The sequence below is a fragment of the Gasterosteus aculeatus genome, chromosome 16 (assembly GCF_964276395.1).
Source record: "Gasterosteus aculeatus chromosome 16, fGasAcu3.hap1.1, whole genome shotgun sequence".
Taxonomy (NCBI): domain Eukaryota; kingdom Metazoa; phylum Chordata; class Actinopteri; order Perciformes; family Gasterosteidae; genus Gasterosteus; species Gasterosteus aculeatus.
In genome coordinates, this window is record NC_135704.1 from 19,246,281 (window position 1) to 19,262,075 (window position 15,795).

At 50.4% G+C, this 15,795-nt stretch overlaps 1 protein-coding gene across 50 annotated transcripts in view; it reads right to left on the minus strand.

Moving 5' to 3' along the window:
• Positions 1 to 295: 295 nt before the first annotated feature.
• neb (nebulin) overlaps positions 296 to 15,795 on the minus strand; it is a 132,622-nt gene continuing 117,122 nt past the window's right edge. For 3 of the 50 annotated variants that reach the window (XM_078090927.1, XM_078090925.1, XM_078090926.1), the window contains 27 exons: positions 15,650 to 15,760; positions 15,453 to 15,554; positions 15,131 to 15,235; positions 14,587 to 14,676; positions 13,547 to 13,660; positions 13,365 to 13,469; positions 12,501 to 12,605; positions 11,053 to 11,157; positions 10,586 to 10,696; positions 10,099 to 10,209; positions 9,469 to 9,582; positions 9,247 to 9,351; positions 9,049 to 9,153; positions 8,647 to 8,751; positions 7,825 to 7,917; positions 7,481 to 7,573; positions 7,066 to 7,158; positions 6,876 to 6,968; positions 6,185 to 6,277; positions 5,914 to 6,006; positions 5,213 to 5,305; positions 4,706 to 4,813; positions 4,003 to 4,189; positions 2,894 to 2,986; positions 2,388 to 2,528; positions 2,199 to 2,302; positions 296 to 1,051 (listed from right to left, as the gene is read on the minus strand). In XM_078090927.1, the coding sequence (XP_077947053.1) occupies positions 878 to 1,051; positions 2,199 to 2,302; positions 2,388 to 2,528; positions 2,894 to 2,986; positions 4,003 to 4,189; positions 4,706 to 4,813; positions 5,213 to 5,305; positions 5,914 to 6,006; positions 6,185 to 6,277; positions 6,876 to 6,968; positions 7,066 to 7,158; positions 7,481 to 7,573; positions 7,825 to 7,917; positions 8,647 to 8,751; positions 9,049 to 9,153; positions 9,247 to 9,351; positions 9,469 to 9,582; positions 10,099 to 10,209; positions 10,586 to 10,696; positions 11,053 to 11,157; positions 12,501 to 12,605; positions 13,365 to 13,469; positions 13,547 to 13,660; positions 14,587 to 14,676; positions 15,131 to 15,235; positions 15,453 to 15,554; positions 15,650 to 15,760 (2,946 nt within the window). In that variant the 3' untranslated portion in view covers positions 296 to 877. The remainder of the gene's footprint in view (positions 1,052 to 2,198; positions 2,303 to 2,387; positions 2,529 to 2,893; positions 2,987 to 4,002; positions 4,190 to 4,705; positions 4,814 to 5,212; positions 5,306 to 5,913; positions 6,007 to 6,184; positions 6,278 to 6,875; positions 6,969 to 7,065; positions 7,159 to 7,480; positions 7,574 to 7,824; positions 7,918 to 8,646; positions 8,752 to 9,048; positions 9,154 to 9,246; positions 9,352 to 9,468; positions 9,583 to 10,098; positions 10,210 to 10,585; positions 10,697 to 11,052; positions 11,158 to 12,500; positions 12,606 to 13,364; positions 13,470 to 13,546; positions 13,661 to 14,586; positions 14,677 to 15,130; positions 15,236 to 15,452; positions 15,555 to 15,649; positions 15,761 to 15,795) is intronic. The other 47 variants (XM_078090928.1, XM_078090929.1, XM_078090938.1 and 44 more) reach the window with 36 other exon arrangements.

Sequence of the window (15,795 nt, forward strand, 5' to 3'; positions counted from 1 at the left end):
TATTAAATGGATCATAACTCACCTCTAATATATATTTCATAGTCATGTGAAAACCTTTTTATTTAACCTTAAAACTACATTTTACAGCTTACGTGTGAACACATCACAATAACATGTTCTGGTTTTCACTGAGCAGAACCTGAACGCACCACAAGCTAACTGAGGAGAATCTGGTTAGCGAGCGGCTAATGCTACTAGCTAAACCTCCCGCTAATCTAAACGCCGTTTGTTTACAATGTCACATGATCAGAGACAGATCTAGATAGACATGTTCAATAATACGAGGACATGTGAGTGCTGCAGGAGCTCGTGTGCTTTATTGATCCAAACAAACACACATTCAGGAGGGAAAACTGAGACTCTTCATCGCTGAGGAAGACGCTGATGGACTCCTCCTGCGTTTCGTCATCACACTCGTTTCTTTTTCTCTCCTCAGTTTTCCATTAACGCCGATAATCGGAAACTACTTGAGAGGAGAATGTTTCATATATGCTAGTATTTATGTTCTATAAATATACAAAGGGCGCGTTGGCGAGAGTTTCAAAATGTCGATAAGAAGTAGTGTGGTCAGAAATATTATGTACGTTACATCTACAGGACACGTGAAAGATAACGGTCACGTGTAGGGTAACGCTCACATGGAAGATAAGGGTCAAATGAAAGATAACGGTCACGTGGAGGGTAACGCTCACATGGAAGATAAGGGTCAAATGAAAGATAAGGGTCACGTGGAGGATAACGGTCACATGGAGGATAACGGTCACATGGAGGATAACGGTCACATGGAGGATTGCGGTCACGTAGAAGATAACATACACGTGGAGGATAACGGTCACATGAAGCACTACAAACTACGTGGCCGGGGTCGGGGCGTCTCTCAGATGGCCTCCACGTAGTTGGCGGGCAGCATGCCGGTCTTGCCGGTGCGCTGCACCGTGCCGTACATCCAGCCCTCGTCGATGGCCTGCACGTTGACGATGACGTCGCCGTCCTTGAAGGAGACCTCGTCGTTGTCTGCGGCGCCGTAGTCATAAATGGCGCGCACCGTTTTCTGTGGAGAGGTCAATCAGAGAGGGAGAGGTCAAGAGTTAAGGGATCAGGACGGTGATATTTAGTTTTCTTCTTGCTGACAGAAATTAAATGAATTATCGTCGTTCTCTACGTCGAGATTTTTTAGGACAAAATAAAGTGAATGTTTACCGCAACACGTCTCACCCCGGTGGTGGAGGGGTGTGTGTGTGTGTGTGTCTCACCCCAGCGGTGGAGGGGTGTGTGTGTGTGTCTCACCCTGCTGGTGGAGGGGTGTGTGTGTGTGTGTCTCACCCCAGCGGTGGAGGGGTGTGTGTGTGTGTCTCACCCCAGCGGTGGAGGGGTGTGTGTGTGTGTCTCACCCCAGTGGTGGAGGGGTGTGTGTGTGTGTCTCACCCCAGCGGTGGAGGGGTGTGTGTGTGTGTGTGTCTCACCCTGCTGGTGGAGGGGTGTGTGTCTCACCCTGGTGGTGGAGGGTGTGTGTGTCTCACCCTGGTGGTGGAGGGGTGTGTGTCTCACCCTGGTGGTGGAGGGGTGTGTGTCTCACCCTGGTGGTGGAGGGTGTGTGTGTCTCACCCTGGCGGTGGAGGGTGTGTGTGTCTCACCCCAGTGGTGGAGGGGTGTGTGTCTCACCCTGGTGGTGGAGGGTGTGTGTGTCTCACCCCAGTGGTGGAGGTGTGTGTGTGTGTCTCACCCCGGTGGTGGAGGGGTGTGTGTGTCTCACCCCAGCGGTGGAGGGGTGTATGTGTGTGTGTGTCTCACCCTGCTGGTGGAGGGGTGTGTGTGTCTCACCCCAGTGGTGGAGGTGTGTGTGTGTGTGTGTCTCACCCCGGTGGTGGAGGGGTGTGTGTGTGTGTGTCTCACCCCGGTGGTGGAGGGGTGTGTGTGTCTCACCCCAGCGGTGGAGGGGTGTGTGTGTGTCTCACCCCAGTGGTGGAGGGGTGTGTGTGTGTGTCTCACCCCAGTGGTGGAGGTGTGTGTGTGTGTCTCACCCCAGCGGTGGAGGGGTGTGTGTGTGTCTCACCCCAGCGGTGGAGGGGTGTGTGTGTGTGTGTCTCACCCGGTGGTGGAGGGGTGTGTGTGTGTGTGTGTCTCACCCCGGTGGTGGAGGGGTGTGTGTGTGTGTGTCTCACCCCGGTGGTGGAGGGGTGTGTGTGTGTGTGTCTCACCCCGGTGGTGGAGGGGTGGGAGGGGACCGAGGACACGGTGGTCTGCTGCGTGGCCACGGACGAGGACCTCTGCTGCAGCTCCACCGTCTTAGCGTGTTGGTAGCCTGTAACACAACACATGTGCACATGAGACCGTTAAGCAGCCCGGTGGGTCGATGCCGCACACCAAGGCGTCTCCGCAGGACGTACCGGCGGAGGAGGCCATGAAGCCGTTGCTGTAGAGGGACATGTGGTGGTCCGGGTCCTGGGACAGCTCGGACTTCTCGTCCCCCAGGCCGCTCAGGGCGCTGGTGGAGCGGGAGTGCTCCTTACTGCGCCGCTGCGCCTGGACTGAAGATTGAAACACGACTCCTCCATTACCAGTCAATTAAGATCGGGAATCCTTCAGTGGTGATTTATGAATTAAAACATTATTAATTAAAGGTTTTAAGGCTTCGTGTGAACACTTTATATATATACACTTTTATTTACTGTGGGTAATTTAAATATTATTACACATAATATGATTTACATTAAATATGATAACAAGCTTTTGAAATATATTTATATTTGTATATTGTATTTATATTTGGCATATAGATGCTAAACTTGAAGCTAATACTTTACAAGGTCACTGAGATGACGCCATTTGTATTCATTTGGACATCTCTTACCGTTTATTACCATTTAATACGCATCGATTGGTCTCTTCTCACCTGACATCATGTGGAGGCTTCTGGACTGGATGTTGTCCTCAGCCGGGTCGTAGTCGAACACGGAACCGGGGTTCGTCCGCCAAACACGCAGATCTACGGGTCAGATACAACATCAGTCAGTTTGTTCCTCCCATGATTTATGTATTAAGCCCTTAAGGGTCGATGGGAAAAATCATCTGTCCGTGGGACAATAGAAATATGGATTATCACGTTTTAAATACATTACATTACATTACATTACATGTCATTTAGCAGACGCTTTTATCCAAAGCGACTTACATTACACTTTTAAACCCAAGGCTTTTTTCACATTTTTGCCCGGGGAGCAATTAGGGGTTAGGTGTCTTGCTCAGGGACACTTCGACGTGGAACATGGGGCAGCCTGGAATCGAACCAACAACCTTGTGCTTCCCAGCACACCTTCTCTAACCCCTGCGCCACGACGACCCCTATAAATAGATTCAGTTGAGAGAAATAGAAGATATTGCTGATGTTCTGATAATTTGAGTTATGACGTTATTGTTTGGATTCGGGTGCAATTTATGAGAACGTTATTTGCATTTTCTCTCCATATGAATAAAAGTATTTGAATTTGAATAAAATATGAATTTCTTTTCAGTTCAAATATCTACAACAACCGAGCTGATGCTAACGTTAGCTTAGCTTGTTTCATTGATAACCTAACAAAGACACATCTAACGTTAGCTTAGCTTCTTCTAAAAACAACCAGATGTCTGATTATAAATCTTCCATTCAGTTAAAAAACAGAAGCAGATAATAGTGAATTAATGATCTAATAATTTTATCATTCAAAAGTTAGTTCATGAGACGATATCACACAGATTTAAACGTGTTGTAAACAATCGGGATAATGTTAACGCACTAACTCTAATCAAAGTCGCACAATATAACTTTTTGCAAAGTTTTTGTTCTTTCTTTTTCCATTTCTTTTTCAGTTCAAATGTCTCTCAGTGGATTTTTTAAGTTCAGTCTTCATTTGCCCGCTTTGTGTGTGACACCACAAACAAACGACAGCTAGCTGCTAAGAGCTAGCCGCCAGGAGCTAGGAGCCAGGAGCTAGGAGCCAGGAGCTAGGAGCTAGGCACTACCGGTGGTTGTCTCCTGGTCGTGCTCGATGGCGCGCCTCCTCTCCATCTCCACCACGCGCCTCTGGATGCCGCGGTAGTTGATGTCGCTGAAGTCCTGCGTGTTCTTCTTCACACGCTCCGTCACCGGGTCGGAGGTGGTGGGTGTGAAGCTGCCTTTGCTCTTCTCGAAGTCCTCGTGGTACCTCACCTGAGAAGACCCAGGACCACAGACGTTTAAGGAACATTCAGAGGGAGGTATGTAGTTAATTAGGACCTGAAGCTACGAATTGTATTCAAAGGACGTCAGTGTTCATCACTTATTATTATCAGCTATGACCTTCACTGTTATTTACGAGAGGAATCAACGACCCGATAAGGTGACTTTGTTGCTCTACAAGTTAACCAATCATGTTCAGAATGTTTGTTTTGAAAAAATCTATAAACGTTTTAATTATTAATTATGTAATTTAATTTAATTATTTGGCATGAAAAAGCATGGATACGGTAAGGTTCTTAATCAAACAACTCTTTTTACCCACAAGCCACCACGGTTTCAACAAGCTGAGGGTTGTGTGTTGCATTCTGCTTCCTCACCACTAGGTGTCACTAAGCGCACGCTCTGTCCCTTTAAGGGGAACTGCCTCTCATTTGTGACCTGTTGTTGAAAACAGAAACAAGACGGCGGCCTAGTGGCATCGGCAGGAAGTAATCCGTGAACTCTGACCCCAGAAATGATGCGCTGGGTCTCCCTCACGCGCCTCATCTCAGGTGTGTCCAGCACGAAGGCGGCCTTTCCCTGCACCTGCTTACGGAAGCTGTCAGAGTACAGCACCTGGTGGGGGGGGGGGGGGGGGGGGGGGAGAGAGGGGGAGGACACGCTGTGAGCTGCCCAGAGGTTCACAAGGCAGCTGTTAGCGGCACCGAGGCCGGACACACACACACACACACACACACACGTGGAATGAGGTGGGGGGGCGATGGGGGGGTTACTGGGATCTGAGGCGGATGAATTAGCAGAGATTCTTTTTTTGAGGATGAATTATTAAGACAAAAACAAGATAACGTTCCCAGTCTCTAACGGGAGGAAGATGAAGAGGAGCAGAAGTTAAGGTGAGATGAATAATTAATAGGATAACCAGAGGCAGTTAGGACGGGGTTAACGTATAGAGGGGGGGGGGGGGGCAGAACACATCCTCAGGAGAAGACGTCCCGGAGGCTGTTCTCAAAGTACCGAGCTAATGTTTTCTTGGTTCCTTTTGACCCGCTCCATCTCCGGGGTAAACACCACGGGGGTCCCCTTGGCTGAACTGTCTCTATACAACACCTACAGGACAGAAGCACAGAGCCAATCAGAGGCTGAGACACACACACACACACACACACACACGAACCCTCTGAGCCCGCCGGAGCTTTATTGTCCTCGTTTTATTCAAATTGTCTGATTAAAACCAACGTTGGCGCTAAAGAGATTGTGTAATCTTTTTAATTTGAAGTATGAAGATCGATGGAATGTTTCACGGCTGAACGGAGAGCAGAGACAAATAAACACATGTAACTTCTTATCGCTGTAGTTCGACTTGGACGTCATTCTCTCCGTCCGACGTCCAGCGAGACGCGTCTGGGGGCTCAGAGGGTCAACGTGGACATCAGAGGACAGAGTGGTCGTACAGAGCCCCCCCCCCCCCCCCCCCCCCTGCTGGAAGGAACACATCAACCACTTCAAGGGAGATTTAGTGGGAATGAAAGCTGTGGGTTAGAAGGAGACCACGCGGCCCCCCAGGGAGGGCCCGACCGGAGGGTGAAGGTGACAGATGCAGGCGGAAGAGAAATGAAGGGTCAAAGTGGTGATGAGGCTTGTGAATGGGGGGGTCGCAGGAGAGGGGGGGCACTACTATCCACTCTGTTAGCGCCACACGTCGTGGATTCTGCTACCGAGCTGATGTTCTGCTGCGTCTGTTTGACCCGCTTGACCTCGGGCAGGTCCGGGATGGCCGTGCCCCGACCCGGAGAGTCCTTGTATTTTATCTTTAGGTGTGGGGGGGGGTCCAAAGAGAAAAGAGCAGGAAAGAGACAATCAGACAGACATCGGGAGACGGGGAGCAACACAGCAGAGACACAAAGACACTTTCTTCTGAGGAAGGGCCCCTTGTCGCTGTAACATCTGGATGCTCAGGGAAGCGAGAGGAAGGGGGGGGGGGGGTACCGTGCTGATGTTGCGCTGATTGCGTTTGACCCGCTCCATCTCGGGGGTCCCCGATACCGACGTCCCGTGTTCCACTCCCACTTTGTACTGAATCTTTTGGAAGGAGACAACACGGGAAGAAGTCAAAGACGGGAGGAAACGCACTCGGGGAGGATTAGTTTCATTAAAGGTGGAGACTTTATTTGGGACGTTCGGGTCAATGGAGGCTGCAGATTGATGGAGTTAAGATGGAGGAGGAAGCGGGAGAACAGGGAAAGCTTCTTCAAGGCTGCGGTCGAAAAGGCACGAGATCTTTACACACAGTTTTATAATGATTATTGAGAATTAGTTTCCTACAATCATTCATCACTTCGTGTTCAAAGTAAATAAAGAACCTGAAGCTAAAGGACGGCGTCTTCGCTCTGATTAATGATGCCATTAGCTTGTGTAAGATGAACGCGCCAATCGTGTTGCGTCACTTTAAATGTAAAGAGGAGAATTGTGGGTCGGTATCATCTTTCCTTTCGTGAAGGAAGGGCCGGTGTTTCCTATGCTGAAGGAGCTAGGAAAGGAAGCATAGAAGCACACAGCTCTTATCACGGAGGAAGCTTCGCCCGCAGCCTTCGGCTCTTTAGTAGGAGGTCAGAGGGCGTTGTGGGGAGATGATTTTAGGGGGGGGGGGTCATTAAAGGGTCACTTCTAGTCCTTCTACCGAGCTGATGTTCTTCTGGGTTTCTCGGACCCGCTTCACCTCGGGGAGGTCTGGGATGGACGTGCCGCGGCCCACTGACTCCTTGTACTGAATCTGAGGCACAAACCACAGAAACACAGTGAGGCGGACGAGTCGTGAAGAGGGGGGGGGGGCAGAAGTAGGGTAGGGTCTCTCTCTCGGGGGGGGGTACCGTGCTAATGTTGTGCTGATTGCGTTTGACTCGCTCCATCTCGGGCGTCTCTGAGACCGACGTCCCTTGTTCCACTCCCACTTTGTACTGAATCTTTTGGAAGGAGACAACACACGAGAAGAAGTCAAACACTCAAACGCTGATTAGGTTTCCCGAGGTGAGAGGGAAAGACATTCGGGGGAAAGGAGCTGATTTTGGGGGGAAAAATAGAGGAAATTATGTTCTTCAGGAAACTCAGAATGAAGCCGACGCTGATGAAGAAGAAGGCTGTGATTGATGGATCTCGGTTAGGATGAAGGGGAACCAGGGAACACTGGAGGTGCAGGTCCATTCTGGACAGGAGAGGTCAGAGGGCGTTTTGGAGGAGATGATTTTAAAGGGGGGGGTCATTAAAGGGTCACCGCAGTGCTTCTACCGAGCTGATGTTCTTCTGGGTGTCTCGGACCCGCTTCACCTCGGGGAGGTCTGGGATGGACGTGCCGCGGCCCACCGACTCCTTGTACTGAATCTGAGGCACAAACCACAGAAACACAGCGGGGCCCCCCGGGGGGGACACGCACACGCCGTTAGTGAAGCCACGTCGTGGACGAAGATGAATCCGGCTCAGGAGGAATGGTCAGTTAATCAGAAATAAACCTTCTGTTAAAATAATGGAAGAAATCTGTGTTGTGTTACAGATGTGCAGAGACCAGCTGTGGCTCCCTGGTCTCCAGACATGAGGGGGATTATGAGGGGTGAAGGGTCACTCTGGGGGGGTACCGTGCTAATGTTCCGCTGGTTGTGTTTAACTCTCTCCATCTCGGGGGTCTCGGGCAAAGACGTTCCTCCTCCCACCTCCTCTTTGTACTGAATCTTTACATGAAAGGAGGTGATTAGCCTCATTTGTGATACAGAGGACACACTGAGGACACACTGAGGACACACACTGAGGACACACTGAGGACGCACTCTGAGGACGCACTCTGAGGACGCACTCTGAGGACACACACAGGGGACGCACTCTGAGGACGCACTCTGAGGACACACACAGGGGACGCACTCTGAGGACACACACAGGGGACGCACTCTGAGGACGCACTCTGAGGACACACACAGGGGACGCACTCTGAGGACGCACTCTGAGGACGCACTCTGAGGACACACATAGGGGACGCACTCTGAGGACGCACACTGAGGACGCACACTGAGGACACACACTGAGGACACACACTGGGGACACACTGAGGACGCACACTGAGGACACACACTGGGGACGCACTCTGAGGACACACACAGGGGACGCACTCTGAGGACGCACTCTGAGGACACACACAGGGGACGCACTCTGAGGACACACACAGGGGACGCACTCTGAGGACGCACTCTGAGGACACACACAGGGGACGCACTCTGAGGACACACACAGGGGACGCACTCTGAGGACGCACTCTGAGGACACACACAGGGGACGCACTCTGAGGACACACACGGGGACACTGAAGGGTTCCTGGTCACTCGGGAGCAGGCGGGTTAGAAGCAGAGAGGTCGGAGGTCACGTGGTCGGAGGAGACCTTGTTAGAGGGAATGAAACGTCGTAGATACCGAGCTGAAATTCTTTGAGTTCTCTTTAACACGCAGCATTTCAGGCGTGTCCTGTACGGAGCACACTTTGCCCTTCACGCTCCTGTGGTCAACCTGGTACTGATGCTACAGGAGCAGAAAAACAAACGCGCAGTTTAAAAGTTTCATTGACATAAAAAAAGAGGAGAAATAAAATGTAAAAAAGGAGGAGATTTTTCTTCTTTTGGCAACAAACGTCAATTCAAATCATTAAGAAAACAACATATAAAGGTTTAAAGGATTGGAGATAATACTTTGCAGCAGCCATGGAGACAAACACAGAGAAGAACCTCTAGGAGAACCCTCAGGAGAACCTCCAGGAGAACCTCCAGGAGAAACTTGGACTCCCCTCTGTGACGAGAGCAGATCAATGGTTCTACTTACGGTGCTGAAGTTCTTCTGGTTCTCTCGGACTCTCATCATCTCGGGCGTGTCCAGGACGGGGACGTAGTGAGACATGGTCTTCTCAGCCTCCTCTTTGTACTTTTTCTGTCGAACAAAAACACAAACCAGGAATAAATGATGGAGCTGGAGAGTTTCAGTTACTTTGTAGATATCTTCATTGAACTTGGACAAGCCAACCTGGCTGATGATGTTCTTCATCTGTTGAGCGTGGAGGATGTCCGGCGTGTCGATGACGCTGGTGTAGCTCGCCCTGTCCATCTCCGCCGTGTGCTTGTACTTGGTCTGAGGATCAGAGAACACAGGACGAAGAACTCGACTTTTAGACCAGCGTGGTTAGAGCTCTGATGTCTGAGAGCTTCTCGTGGATAAAAGTGACCACTGACGAGAGAGAGGACAGACCTGACTGAGGATGTCGGTGGCGTTCCTCGCCCTCATGAAGTCCGGCGTGTCCGTGGCCAGAGCCAACATTCCTCTTCCCTTCATCTCCTGCTCCATGGACTTCTTGTACTCCCTCTGCAAACAGCAGCATGGAGTTAGGTACCAGCGGCGGCTCTGTGCCGCGCGCTTCGGGGTTAGTGAGGAGGATCACGCGTGTTTACTGAGCGGGGCTGCAAAACCAAAACCAGGAAGGAGTTAGACGTGTGTGTGTGTGTGAAGCTCCACCCACAACTGAAAGGTAAAACAGCGGTGGTTAGGGGAAGCGGGTTAACGCGTACATTTGATACATACATGTGCATATCTGCACCGAATCCTTCAATAGACATTGTTCAAACATGATGCTCGAGCACATTTAGGACGCCGGCGTGGAAGAAGAAGGAGGAGGAGCTTCTGTCACTCTCAGGAGAAGGAGGATGAGGGATTAGTGATGAAGCAACGAGTCAAACCCAGCAGGGCCCTTTTTAGAGCGACGGTGAAGCTCGGTTAAAGGGGGGGGAGGGGTCAGCGGATGATGCACCAACAGCAGGGATTGTGGGAAATAAAAGGGGGCACTCGGGGGTCGGGGGGCGTTTTCCCGTGGTCTCGCCGTACCTCGGACAGGATGTGAGTGGCATTCCTTGCTCTCAAGCGCTCCGGAGTTTCCTCCAGCACAGTTAGCCCTTTACCCTTCACCCCCTCCTCTAGATCCCTCCTGTACTCTTTCTACAGGACGGAAGAAGAACAACCCCCCCAACAAAGATCAGACTCTCATCACCAGCAACAGGAGGCGGTCCTGCCCACATCACAGAGTGCACAAAGTGAGGAACCATGTGACCGTGGAGGTCACGCGTGCAGACTGTTAACGTTGGAGCCGTTAGTCTTCTTCTGGCCCTGAGGTCAGGGGTCAACATGCAGAGAGACACCTGTGTAGAGAGAGACGTGCATGGGGCCTCCGGAAGAGCTGAGGCATGCAGACAAACCAGAGGCTACCAAGGGGGGCAGATAAAGGAGGAGCGCCGGGAGGGAGGGGGGCTGTGGTCTTAGTATGATTACAGGTAGATGGGGAGGTTCTCGGGGGTCACATCGTCCTCTTAGTTACCTCACTGGCTATTCTGGTGGCGTGTCTGACATGTATCATGGCAGGCGTGACCTCCAACCCTGAGAGGTTCTTGCCCCTCATGTGCTCCTCATAGTCCTTCTTATAGTCTTTCTATTGGCCGAAAGAGATAAACACAGAGCTCAAACAACAGCATGCGAGCACAGCGGCGGTCACCTGACACCCGTGTGTGTGTGTGTGTGTGTGTGTGTGTGTGTGTGTGTGGAGGGGGGGACAAAAGTCAGAATAACCACAAAAACCTGGATGGACGTTTGTAATCAAATCATTGTAATCAAACAGACAAACACCTGAAAGAAGAAGCCGTCTGAACAGAAAGCACATATTGATATGATATATTTATACACATATACATCTATACATCTATATATCTATAGATGTATATACACATCTATAGATATATAGATGTATGTTATAAACAGTAAAGAGAGCAAGAAACAAAGGTTAATCACCTGACTCTGCATGTGCTGCGCCTCCTTAGCCGTCACATACGTGGGCGTCTCAAAGTCCAGCATGGCCTTCCCCTTCTCCTTCTCATACTTCTCCTTGTACTTCACCTGCACACACACACACACACACACACACACACACACACACACACACACACACACACACACACACACACACGCACACACACACGCACACACACACGCACACACACACACACACACGCACACACACACACACACACGCACACATTAGATGCTTTTCATCAGAGTACGATGGGCTAATTCTATAGCAAGAAGCATCAACAGTCATTTCTGTCTGTTAATCAATGTCAGGATTTCATACTATTTCAATTTTAACCTGAAAAATGTAGAAATTATCACAACATCCAGAAGACTAAAGCACCGACGGCTACATGGAAACAAAGTACCAGTAAAAGAACAGGTGAGAAATAATCAGCTGTGAGGAGGTGGTGTATGGAGCCTCAGGTGAGGAGGTGGTGTATTTGAGCCTCAGGTGAGGAGGTGGTGTATTTGAGCCTCAGGTGAGGAGGTGGTGTATTTAGCCTCAGGTGAGGAGGTGGTGTATGGAGCCTCAGGTGAGGAGGTGGTGTATGGAGCCTCAGGTGAGGAGGTGGTGTATGGAGCCTCAGGTGAGGAGGTGGTGTATTTGAGCCTCAGGTGAGGAGGTGGTGTATTTAGCCTCAGGTGAGGAGGTGGTGTATGGAGCCTCAGGTGAGGAGGTGGTGTATCTGAGCCTCAGGTGAGGAGGTGGTGTATGGAGCCTCAGGTGAGGAGGTGGTGTATCTGAGCCTCAGGTGAGGAGGTGGTGTATGGAGCCTCAGGTGAGGAGGTGGTGTATGGAGCCTCAGGTGAGGAGGTGGTGTATCTGAGCCTCAGGTGAGGAGGTGGTGTATGGAGCCTCAGGTGAGGAGGTGGTGTATCTGAGCCTCAGGTGAGGAGGTGGTGTATGGAGCCTCAGGTGAGGAGGTGGTGTATGGAGCCTCAGGTGAGGAGGTGGTGTATCTGAGCCTCAGGTGAGGAGGTGGTGTATCTGAGCCTCAGGTGAGGAGGTGGTGTATGGAGCCTCAGGTGAGGAGGTGGTGTATCTGAGCCTCAGGTGAGGAGGTGGTGTATCTGAGCCTCAGGTGAGGAGGTGGTGTATCTGAGCCTCAGGTGAGGAGGTGGTGTATCTGAGCCTCAGGTGAGGAGGTGGTGTATGGAGCCTCAGGTGAGGAGGTGGTGTATCTGAGCCTCAGGTGAGGAGGTGGTGTATCTGAGCCTCAGGTGAGGAGGTGGTGTATGGAGCCTCAGGTGAGGAGGTGGTGTATCTGAGCCTCAGGTGAGGAGGTGGTGTATCTGAGCCTCAGGTGAGGAGGTGGTGTATCTGAGCCTCAGGTGAGGAGGTGGTGTATGGAGCCTCAGGTGAGGAGGTGGTGTAATGGACCACTTACGTTGCTCTGGAGCTCAGAGGCCTCCTTGTGATGGAGGTGCTGTGGTGTGTCAGCGATCATGTGGTAGTGACCCTTACTCTCCTCGTGCTTCTTCTTGTAGCAGTACTGGGGGGGGGGTCGGGGGGGTCGGGGGGATTGGGGGGTTGGGGGGATTGGGGGGATTGGGGGGGGGGCAGCTCAGTACAGCAAACTGTCTGGAGCTTAACATCCGTCACATGGTCAAACTTTTATGGCAGAAAGATAATCATACTAAAAGAGATTAAGGTGATTTATTTATGAGAAAGAAATCACAAATAAACCACAAAACAATAAATGTTTTGTCGTATACTTAAAAAATATATATTTAAGACTTAATCCTTAATTTGAAAAACAGATTCAATCTGCTAATTTAGGAGAAAACCTTTTTAGGTTTCTTCCTGTCTCAGCTTTTTGATGCACTATTTATATTTAGAATATTCAATCAATTTGACCATATAAGTGATTTATGAACGTGATCTCCATTTACTAAAGAGAAAACTTCATTGTATATTTAATAGATTATCCATCTGTCACTGTCAGTTATACATTTGAACGCATAATAATACGCCAAATTGTCAAAGTGAAAATGAAAATGATGGTTAAAGACTTAATGGAGGATCGCAGAGTGATGATTAATAAATGATGAACATGAAACTACAGGAGGACGACGGATGAGGTTACAACATGAGAGGGTCGAAGAGGTGACAAGGTCAAAGGTGAGAAGGGTCACTACCAGATGAGGTCACAGAGTAATGGATGTGTGGGTGGGAGGTGTTAAAGTGCTGCTTCCTGTGGTGGTGATGGTGATGGTGATGGTGATGGGGGGATTAGGGGGGGGGGTCTTACGCTGCTGGACAGCTTGCTGGTGCTCAGGTTGTGCTGCATGGACAGAGACTCGGCCATGTCGGTCACCGGCTTGTGGAGCTTCTTCAGGTCTCCTTTGTACTTGACCTGCGAGGACGCATGGATGTCAGGTCGGAGGATCCGAGACAGGAAGTCGTCGCGCTCCGAGGCGCTTCTTCGCTCACCTCACTCGCCAGCACGTTGGCATCCTTCAGCGTCTGGTAAATCTTACTGTTCTTCAGGTCATACTGGGGCTTCCTTCCTTTCATCTCCTTGTCAAACTTCTCCTTGTACTTCACCTGTTAGGGGGACAGCGTTAGCTCGGTTAGCTTAGCAGAAGTGGAGACAGAAACCATCGAGATGTTGGGAGAACAAAATGCTTTTATTCAGATTGTATAAAAAGGGACGTCTTCCTTTTCATGTTGCATGATGTACGACTTTAAATACAACGTCTCAGATGAAGTCTGCGTCCCTTGTTATACTTTTCTAATCATGCGTCGGTTCGTGTGATGGAAAGCGGTCTGGTCCTGGTGGAGACCTTCGCCACCAGGAAGCTGCTCACGAGACCGAGCCTCCGTGCAAAGAGTCAACGGAATCCATATACAGATATAGATATAGAGATATCTATATCTATATCTATATCTATATCTATATCTATACATGGATATAAGAGCGTATATGAGGCAGAGGTCGGGCGGTACAATCGTGTTTCAGGAGCCTGGACGAAGACGAAAGAGAAATCCTGAATCCAACCCACTAAAAACAAGTGAATCCAGCTGCCGTGTTATTTCATCTGTTGATTTACACGTCAGAAAGCTGACTGTTCGGATTAGAAAGGAAGAAACCACAAAGCCGACCACCAGATCAACACGTGTGTTTTGTACAGATTTCCGGAGACATGCGAACGAAGGTCGAAGCGGCCGTGTGAGGGAACGCGGCATGCTGCTCTGCTCTCTGGGGGACGTTCTAGTCTTCGTTGACTCATGTTTCTGTTGCGTCACAAGTGGAACACTGCTGTGTTTCATTGTTGCATAACTTACGTTAAATAGTCTTTCAGTACAAACGTAGTGTAAATGCAACAATGAGCCACAGTCTGTGAGGGGAAGCAAAGAGCAGAGGTTGCACACGATGCTGAACTGCAGAAGAGCAAACGGTATCCCACGGTTACGGACGAGGAGGACACAGAGAGACAGAGCAGAAGCGTGAAGGGCCTCAACCTCCTTACGTCACTAGTCATCGCACTCATTTTCTTAATGTGGCGCATCTGGGGGGTGTCATAGGAAGACGCTCCGTGGAGGGAGGGCTTGTCCTCCACCTGCAAAGCGCAGTGGGACGGAGGGACGAGGACACACAGACGGGGACACGATGGAAGAGAAGAGGACAGAAGAGCAGAGGACGGGAGGCCGGAGGAAGAGGACAGGGATGAGGATGGGGACGTGAACAGTGAAAATGAGCAGTTAAAACACGTAATGTACTCTGATGATGATGAAGGATGATGATGAGGCAGGAAGCGCTGCGGAGGAGGACGGACACCTGAGGCCGCCTAAGAGCCGCAATCTGTCCCTCGCTCAATGTCCTTTAAAGAGCCTCCTAATGCTGAGCGCCCGCATAGAAATGTTTTCACAAACACGGACCCCCCCCCCCCCGTGAGGGAGCCCGGATCAACGGTGGTCTGACTGTCAGAACCAGACAGTAGATCTCCGCCGACTCCGGACATCTTACATTCGGTACATTCGGTGGCCTAGGAGACGGAGGAGCGCCGCGGGTACCTGGCTGGTCAGCTTGGACACCTCGGTGGCCAGAGCGATGTCGGGCCGGTGCACCAGAGAACCTCCGCGGCCCGCCTCCGCACGGGCCTTCTCACGGTAGCCCACCTGTGAGGAGGCAAGAACCAGACCCAGAATTATGCATCTCCAAATAATCACGACCCTTGTGAGGATCATTTCGGCAATAATCACGCATTTTCTGATCATTGTCAGTATGAAACATCTGGCTTCATAGCTGGTGGACTTTTTAATTCACACGCCACATGGACACGTGTATTCACAGCCAGTTGTGGGAGGCCCACTTTCCTCTAACAGGTGAGATTACCTCACTGATGAGCTTGGCGGCCTGAGTGGCTTTCTGGATGTCGGGGCGGTCCACCACGCTGGTGTAGTGGAGGTTGGCTTTGGCTTCCTTCTTGTAGGCCACCTGTTTTTTCAAAAAGCAGAATACAGCATGCACTGAAGAATGAAGGAACCTCGCCGCTGTAAATGAAATGAATCCTCCTGGAGGTGATGACTCACGTTGCTCTGATTCTTGGTCACTCCCATGGCGTGCTGCACCTCAGGTGGAACGTTCATGTTGTTGTAGATTGACTTGCCCTTCTCCTTCTCAAACTTCGCTTTGTATAATTTCTGGAAAGAAGACAAAAAGGACCGTAAATGAAGGC